This window comes from Pituophis catenifer, unplaced genomic scaffold (assembly GCF_029215685.1).
Source record: "Pituophis catenifer annectens isolate HBS135680 unplaced genomic scaffold, rPitCat1.0.hap2 SCAF_2, whole genome shotgun sequence".
NCBI lineage: Eukaryota > Metazoa > Chordata > Lepidosauria > Squamata > Colubridae > Pituophis > Pituophis catenifer.
The window spans coordinates 124,391,914-124,401,529 of NW_027256882.1; the positions used below are offsets into that span (position 1 = coordinate 124,391,914).

General features: G+C 38.3%; 1 protein-coding gene across 1 annotated transcript; it reads right to left on the reverse strand.

Moving 5' to 3' along the window:
• Positions 1 to 2,571: 2,571 nt before the first annotated feature.
• On the reverse strand, positions 2,572 to 3,899 carry RNF222 (ring finger protein 222). Its single transcript, XM_070934471.1, has 2 exons — positions 3,870 to 3,899; positions 2,572 to 3,270 (listed from the first exon to the last, which is right to left on the reverse strand). Exon 2 carries the CDS (start codon positions 3,235 to 3,237, stop codon positions 2,572 to 2,574), a length of 666 nt encoding a protein of 221 aa, XP_070790572.1. The 5' UTR covers positions 3,238 to 3,270; positions 3,870 to 3,899.
• Between the last annotated feature and the right edge of the window lie 5,717 nt (positions 3,900 to 9,616).

The following is a 9,616-nucleotide window of genomic DNA, read 5'->3' on the forward strand; positions in this document are numbered from 1 at the left end:
GGAGCTAATAGTATGTATGGATATAGGGGACCATGTCATTGCTGAAAACACATCCTTTCAGAAATTCCTCATCCTCTCAGAAGCCATTTGGGGGTGCATGTTCCTTCTTCAATTCTTTTTAAAGTCCTGGAAGATCCTAATTATACCTTTCTGAACCCAGTTCTAGTTTAGTTCTTGGTGAACATTTGACATCCAGGTTACATATTCTGACTCATCGAATAATAACTTGCAACTTGCCGAATGTGAAAAACGTCAAGATTTCTAAAGGTATTTTCCATGTTCTTTTTAAGATGAAGCCCAGGATTTGCTGGGTAACTCACATTTACAGTACTTTTACAGAATGTCTGTACTGTGGTTTAGGGGTGATTTAGGGTGGTTTAGGGGTTGGGAATTGTGGTTGGCAGGAGTGTGTTTGGGGATTGTTATGTGTGTTGGACCTGGTCTTTGGGTGTTAAGTGAATTTCGTTGTATGGGTATACTGTGTATACACGTACAATGACAATAAAGTTGTTGTTGTTGTTGTTGTTGTTGTTGTTAATATTACTACAACAACAACAACAACTACTACTACTACTAGCCTTTAAAAATATTGTATTGTTTTTAAAAGGGCATGTGTGCTATTGAGGAATCAGTGTAAGATATTTGACTTGGGATAACAGTTGTGTATGTTGTATGAACTCCTCAATTTGTTTTTAATTTATTTTAAGATGGAATATTTACAACTCTAACCACAGCTGAACAATTCCTTAGTTCACCATGGCAACTTCATGTCAACATCACAAATATCACAAGCATGTAAAAAAAAAGAGGGCTTCAATTGCCTGGTGGTGCCTGCCATTATGATGCCAAGACACATGTTCCCTGCAGTTCCCCAGCAGACTTTCCAAATATGGTACCTCTTGATATACTAAGACTACAACTCCCAGGATTCCTAGCTAGTCTGGAGTTTGCCTGGTTGGGGAAAGCTGGCTTTGGAAATTATACATGTGATGTTCTCTTCATTGCCCATAAGGGGCGCTTATTGACTGTATATTCAACAGTGAGATTCACAAGAAGGGATTCCTGCCTAGGCAAGTTAGCAAAGATTTTGGCGATATTAGGCTTTGGAGTGAAGAAAAGACAATTTGGTAAAACTGCTCTTGAAAACTACAGTAGACCATGTGCTAAAGCTGCAGCCAAAATGGAATTATTTTATTAATCCTAGTTGTAACAACAATTATCAAAAGTAGAAAACAAAACTTAGAAACTACAAAAATAATATAAATCTAGCTTTAAAATATCACAGTGACTGATACTTTACACATGTAGTACAATAGTAGGTAGCCTACCACAGCATCAGTAGCGATCAATAGAAATACAGTACTGTATAGAATGGATATCTTGCTCAGACCTGGCTCAACAGCATCCCAACCAGCCACATCTGCCTTACTTGCACTGTGCTTTTGCCTTGAGAACAGACTAAGCAAGTAGCTATTTCTATGCCCGTAATATAATGAAACATTTCAAAAGATCATTTCTGCCCAATTATATATGTAGAAATTCAGGCTTTGCTGGTCCACGCGATAAAAATCCTTTTGAGTTAATATTCTAGAACTATGTGATGGGAGAGTTGGAATTTGAATGGAATAAGCTCAAAAGGTTCCTTGCTGCCTAGGCTGCCATAAACTTCTTTTGAACAGGTTTGTTTCTTTAATTACAATGGACACTGAAATGAAAGGTGGAATTAAGTAGGCTAGAACTGTTTCTGAAAACAATCTCCCTGTGCACAGGATTCAAGCTGACCTGCAGACACAAATGAGATATAAAGACTGTTGACAGGAAAGATTCTGGAACAGCAAGGAATGTTATTGGATAAACTTGAGAAATATTTCTATCTCTGATCTGATCTGACCTCATTGGGAATTGTAGAACTTTCATAAAGCTTTGAGCAACTCAGAGGAAGGGCAGATAGGCATCTACCATATAACTAGGACCATGAATAATTGCCTTCCTGTATCCTCCCTCACCTCAGCACCGTCCAAATAGATCAGATTACAATATCCATAATCACTAGCGCAGCCATTAACCTGCTGTCTGGATGTCATGGAACTGGAGGCCAATACAATTAAACAAGAGGATGTAATAGGAATGGAAGTTATCTTAGTATAAGATCAATCATTTCTCTTGGTGGTCTTCCTTGCATCTCTGAAGTAAGGATACTATTAACCCTGACAAGGGAAGAATAATACAAATACCATTTTCTGCAATTCCCAGTTCCTTCATAAGATTTCCCATCCATCTGGACACTACAAACATTTGGGCTTCCATACTTGTAGATCAGGGGCAGGTTTCGAAACCTGTCGCTACCGGTTTGCTCATGGGTGTGCTTGCGCATGCGTGCAACACTTCTGCACATACGCAGAAGGTTCTGCACATGTGCAGAAGTGTCTGGGCAGGTGGGAGGAGCCTCCCGCCGCCGCCGCCACCAGTTCGCCTGATAGTAGCAACCCACCACTGTTGTAGATGCAGCAACGAGCAATCTTCATCATGGAATAGTCCCACCTTGGAAATGGAAGGATTCATCCAACATGTTCATTCATTATTTCTCACAAGCAGAAGCCAGGGAAGCACAGCCCCCAACAGAGCAACAGCAGAGATAAGGAAAACGGCCATCATAATAGGAGACTGGAAGCAGCCCATTCCAGGACAGTGTGATGTCTCTGATTCAGCAGCTTCTCCGTGATCTTGAGCTATGGTAACATAGTCCTCATCAATTAGCGGCATTCCACACTGAGTAATAATGAAGATATGAGATTCATGTTCCAGGCCACTGGGCCGCACAACGGAGTCCATGGTAGGATACCTCTGCGAACCTTGGTGTCTGTCATAATTGTGCAGCGGCAAGAGGAAATGGCCAGGAACCACCAAAGTATTTGCAAAGCTGGGTGGCACTCCACAGGTGAGTGGCAACGAGGAAGGTGAGAGGGGCAACTCCAAAGAGGATGGACTCTTGGAAGGCCAGCAGTCCTTTTTATTGCAGAGAAAGGTCACAAAGCGACAGATGGGACACGTAAGGGTGTTTTGCAGATGGCCTTCTTCATGTGACAGCAGACACTTGACCAAACAGTCATGGCAAAATGTGTGGCCGCAGCTCAGCATCCGGCGGGACACTTTTGGGGACTGAAATGTTTCATAACACACAGGGCACTCACCCGGGGGGGCGGCAGGAGCTTCTTTGCTAGTATTGCTCTGAGACATCCCTGCCCTCTTAGATCATTTCTGTGAACCAAGCTGGATAAAAAGCAGAACAAACAGATTTGTAATCAAACAGCTACAGGATGAAGAAGAACATGTGAATGTAAGACAAGACTTGATTCCAAGCAGTTGGGAGGAGCTGCTGTCCCAAACCCAGAGGCTCCCTGTACCATCCATCTGTGGATCCACAGAGGTGCAATTTAGACAAGGCTGTACAACCTAATGTAACCTGGGACCGTATTTGGTCCCACAAAGCCTTGTACGTAGCCCTTACAGCCCTACCAAACTGGCAAAACAGGAAAGTTATTAAATTCATGGGAAGGAATCATGTCAACTGTATTTCATCAATGTAATTTTAAATCCTGTTTGTGATTGTTACACACACACACACACACACACACACACACACACACTTTCCTAACCCATTTGTCAGCCAAAATAGTTTCACTTAACCCATTTCTTCCTATATCCATGTTAGCTAACAATCAACAACATAACGATATAATATAAATTACTACCACCACTTTTCAAATTGCAGCAAAATTTTTAAAAATGAGGATAAAATACACATTAGCTACTCCCAATATAGTACTGCATTATTTGGTTGGTATGACACCAATGTCATAGTTACATACATACATATCAAAAGATGCTCAGATATGCTTCATCCATGGAGATCATTGAAAGGAGATTGTTTTCTGAGACTCCGCAGGGTGCCCCATAAAGAATATCCTCAGAAGTATCTTCTTTCAAGGCACCAAGCCTTCCCCAAGCACCTTTCCATGGACTCAGTTGTTCTAGGTCTGATCTTCCCAGCACCCTAGAAATCAGCTTGCCTATATAACTAGAGATGGTTGCTGGGTGGCACACACTAGAACTATGCTGCGTCTTGCATCAGACCTTTAAGAAGAGCAAGTGACCTGAAGGGTGGCTCCCAAGGAGTGAATGTGGAGGAACTTGTTTGTGGACTGAAGTTTTCTCCTTCTCTGTTTGGTACTTGGGGAGGAGTCACCAGGAAGATACCATTTTTTTGGGCCCTGCTGTTCCATGTCCATTAGCTGAAATACGGTATACTGAAACTAAGTACTGGTAACTTAGATCCATTGTATCTTAAACTTTTTTATTTCTGACTTATTGGAGAGCTAGGCAGAGGATTTGTTATTCTGCTATAAAAAAGGAAAGTCTACACAGAGTAAGACTACCATCTCTGGGGTGCAAAAATTCAGATGGAAGCAGTTATCATTAATTTAATTAATTAACATTAGCAACCTTGGGGTTGGTTAGTGCCTCGATGTCCCTCCTCCCACTTTTTAATTTTTAACTTTAATTATTTTGTTCCTGCCTTCTAGAAGAATATAATATTTATACGATTTTTATCTTTTAATTGTACACTGGCCAGAGTTCAGGGCCGGATTTTCCTATAGGCTAACTAGGCTTCAGCCTAGGGCCTCAAGATCAAGAGGGGCCTACATTCAAATTGTTAGCAAAATTAAAATTACACTTTCACTATAGGTGAAAGGGCCTCATAAGTGGAATAGCCTAGGGCCTCTTTTCATCTAAATCCGGCCCTGCCAGAGTTGCTCTGTTAGTGAGATGGGCAGCCTCCAAATTTGACCTGTAAATAAATAAAATTTCAGGATGTTATCGCTATTGTCTATAGTGACCATAGAAAGTCTAGTCTGATACTTGGGGAAGCATGCAGAGGAGCCCAGGTACAAAATCACAGATCTTCTAGTAGAGTTTGAAAATCTGCATGAATCCTCTGAAAGTAAATGTCACTGTGCCACTAATTTGGGGTTCAATACAAAGCAGATTACTGCATCAATTATATTGCCTGCAACAGTTCTAAGGACATTGATGAAGTTCATACGTAATGTGTTGGACCTGACTTGGAGGGATGTTCCAACAGAATAGACTATCTATAGTTCAGGGTTGACCTGTAAAGTTCTTGGTACTCTCTGAGCTTGGTTGTTTACTTGCAGGCTTTTCATTACCCAACTAGGTAATAAGATCAGTGCAGGCCTGATGTTATCTAGTTGAGTTAATGAAATATCTGCAAGCAAATAACCAAGCTTAGTAGAATATGTATGAACTTGTGTGAGTGAGTGTGTGTATGTAAATCATAGGTTTGGCTGGCTTAATGTAGCCAATTTTGACTGTTCAATATATCACGGTTAAATAAACCATAGTTTATCATGATGTACTAAATTGCATATACAGTTCAGGAACTTCAGTTGGTCCAGAATGCAGCAGCTCTTTGCCCAATTAATTGACTGATTGGATCAAGTCACTGTATTTACATAAGTAAAATAATTGCTTACACTTTTGAGCCTTAATTAAATCCTTCTAAGTTAAGGAAATATTACTGATTAGGAAACTTGAAAAACATTTAATATTCAAAACTATAAATGAAATGATTGAAAATTAAGAGGTATCTCCTCTCATCTTGACATTAAATGAGACCTGGATTCAGGTACTCAGTCATCTGTGTTTAGATTGGCATGTTCTAAGATATGGTAAAAACTGTCATTTTCTTGCCAAGGTCAATGGATGAATTTGAACAGTCCTTTGAATAGGATTTTGGGAAGAACATGGAATCCTTGTCAAATAAGTGGAGGGAATTTTTACATGGCACTGCTCCAAGTATTTTATATTCCTAAATTTGGTTCTTTGGCATCGTAATAAACAAAAATTAACAGGACTTTTCCTGGTTGATAGTTAGTCTCCAGGCCATAATAAATATGCTTCACCAGATGCAGGATTATGATATTTGGGAACTATATGGATAACCATTTGTCTGAAGTGGTGTAGAGTTTCCTGCCTGGGCAGGGGGTTGGACTAGAAGACCTCCAAGGTCCCTTCCAACTCTGTTATTCTATTCTATTCTAAATCCTTTTAAACAGAAAAGAGAGCCTCCTTAAGCCCAGCCTTTTAACCCAACATGGTACTGAAACAAACAAACATAAAAAGAAAAAGAAGAACCAAATTAAAAGCACTGCTTCCACTCCTACCCAACACTTTGATATATTTTATATTTGGAAACATATTTCATGCAAAGGAAGAATGCATACATTTTAAATATGAATTTTAATATTTTTATCCAGAATGGCATTTGTAAAAGCAAGGCTAATCTATTAGAAAAAAACTGACAATATACCTTATGAATGGAAATTTATCCATAATTGTAGTAAGTTTGTTGCCTTTTTTTGGTGGGGGAGGGCTATTGGGTTAATTTTTTCAGCCAAAATGAATTATCATATATTTAAATACTTCTAATCCAAAGAAAGATCAGTTTTCCGGGTTTCTGCAGCAGCTGACAACAGGAATTGAATCAATTGTTTGTATTCCATTAATTTTTATACTTAGGAAAATGAATCATAAAGCAACAGCAGGATTGATTGTGAAAGTCTGTTGACTGATTTTCTCGATTTCTTCATGAAGCATTTACCAAAGGAATGATTAACTGGGCATCGTGACCAAAGATGGCAATGAGTATTCATATGTTTACAATCCCGCCAACACAATCTAGCCATGATCTTCTTGATAGTATTGTGACACTGCTAGGATTTTATAAATATGATTCAGAAATGAACAATGGTGAAGTAACTCATATTCTACAACTGTCACACTTTTCTGTTTCTTGTCACTACTGAAAAGAAACACTGTCCCAATTTCGGTCATCTAGGAAGGTTTTTAAAGTGGGACAATACCGGTAATTTCTATTAGGCACACATATTTTTGTGTTGTAATATTACTAAAATCTAAAACCAGGAAAGACTCAAAACATAGCAACACTCTAGATAGTAAAGGAAATCAAAGTCTTGGCAAGTGTCATTCTGGCTCTTTTGTGTGGGTAAGAAGTTTGCACAACGACAGAGCTGCTTGTTGCTTTTTTTTTTTTCCTCTTCCTCCTTTCTTTTATTGAAAAAGTTTTTCAAATACAGATTTTTTCCCCCTTTCCCCCCCCCCCCCGCCCTCCTCCCTAACCCCCCTCACCCTCCCCTCCCCCCTTGGCTTCTCCAAAAGAAAATCCAAATTGATATCACATTGTATAATACTTTACCATCCTTTTACACCACCCCCCATATGCTAACCATTTCTTTCTAACATTATTATTATATCCCCCCTATACTATACATTTCAAAGCAACATTCAGCTATAAAATTATATAATAAATCCTATTTTGGGATTTATTCAACTCATAATCTACCCATTTCCTCCACCTCCATAACATCCCTTTTCCTAAACTAAACAATCAGTAGCCTAACCTATCTCCACCCACTTTCCTACAGGTCTACCATACATAATATTTTTAATATCTTTGTTCTTCTGCCCACACCACTAAAAGATATTTCCATATATAAATAAAATCCTCAAATGACTTTAAGTTTGTAATCCATATAATATCTTCTGTAATGTCTTTCAACTGGATTATTAATTCCATCGCCTATGTTAGGGTAACATCAAGTTCTGCTTCCAACAGTATATTCAGTATCTTCAATTACCATCTGCCCCCATCAATAATAAGTGTATATATAAAAAACCACCCGAGTGACTTTATATTTATATTCCATATAGTATCTTCTGTAGTGTCTTTTGTCTAGATTATTAATTCCAACCACCAGGTTAGGGTAACAACCAGATTTTCTGCATGCCCCAATTCCATAGTTCTCTTGCCTTATAACTCAACATATACGTAATCCATTTTTCAAAGAGTCCAAAATAGAAAGTTCCAGTCCACTCAATTAAAGGCCATCTTCCACATCCCAAGAACACCAGCACTGCAGAAATCTGTTATTCTTCTCAAAATAGTATAAGTCTGTAATTTGCCTCAATTATATTTCATGTATCAGCCTTCTATAAATCCCGCTTATTATATTTAATCGTCTCTTATATAACTGGCATTAGTCTGTTGGCTAAAAAAAAAAAGAAAAAAAGAAAAAAAAGTTTTTTATTTAGTTTAAAATTTTTTAGTTTTATAGAACCTGCTTCTTCTTTTCTTAACTTGTTGTGGTTTAGATCTCCATCCTGGTTGCCTTTCTAAGACTTGTATATCAGCTGATTGAATTACATGCTGGTCTGTAGCTTGATAAAACATCAAATCGAAATCCAAAGCCGCCTCTCTTATATTTATAGGTAATCCAGCTATAGCCTCTGAAGGAAAATCCAAAAGCGGCTCATCCAAAAAGGCCTCTGTAACTTGTTGTTTTTCCATTACCTCCATCTCCATCTGTTTAGCCTGGGTTTCAATCTCTTGTTCATTTTGCTTTTCTTTGTCCCCCTCCTGTGTTCCTAACACTGATGACATACATGGAGATGTTGGATCCATTTTAAAAACCTTGTAATAAAATTCTTCCGCTTTTTCAACAGTATTTAGTTGATATCTTTTTCCTTGATATCTCAATATTATACCAACTGGAGCATCCCACCTAAATGGGATGTTTTGTTTCTTTAACTCAGTCACCAAAAATCCAAAGTCCTTTCTATCTTTTAACATCTTGGACGGCAACTCTTTGTATATCCAAATCTTCCTTCCATTCATTTCTAGAGTGGAGTTAAAAGATTTTTGCACAATATCATTTCTTATTCCTTTATCAGTAAAGTAAATCACCACATCTCTAGGCAACTGCCTTTGCTTTGCCACCCAAGAATTTACTCTGTAGGCCTTATCAATCTTACAGGATACCTCTTCAGGACTAACCTTTAAAATCACAGCCAGAACTTCAGCAGACATCTTTCTCAAATCATCTCTGTTATTTTCCTGTAATCCCCTTATTCTGACCGCAAATTGCATGGATCTAAATTGCATCATTGTGACTTCATTTTCAATCCTTTGTTTTATATTATCTGCATTATAAGTCTTGTGATCAGCTTCCTTTATTTTGGACTCTACTTCTGAGCTATTTTCTTGAATATTTATCAAATCATTTTCAATTCTTTGTATCTTATTATCCAGATTATAAATCTTATAATCAGCTTCCTTCATTGTAGACTCTATTTCTGAGTTGATATCTTTATCCATCTTTATAATTATTTCTGAAAAGCTTTTCAAAGCTGTTACAATATATCGTTTCAGGTTATCATACTTTTGTTGAACCAACTCTTTAATTTCCTGTCTATATTTTTCAAGATTCTGGTTCACAATCTCATCATGTCTTGCCATCTCCTCCAAAACAAATTCCTTTAGGTCTTTAAAGCCATTCTTCTGCATCTGCAAGCTCAAAACTTGTTCATGTGATTTGTAAATGGGGAGCCCCCCGCGGGGGAGCCCCCCCCCCCGGAGCTTGGTTGTCTGGCTTTATCAGTTTTAACGCCATCCTGCCACACAAACAGACTCTTTTTAAAGAAAAAGACTTATCTCCAAACAATATCAATATCAAGT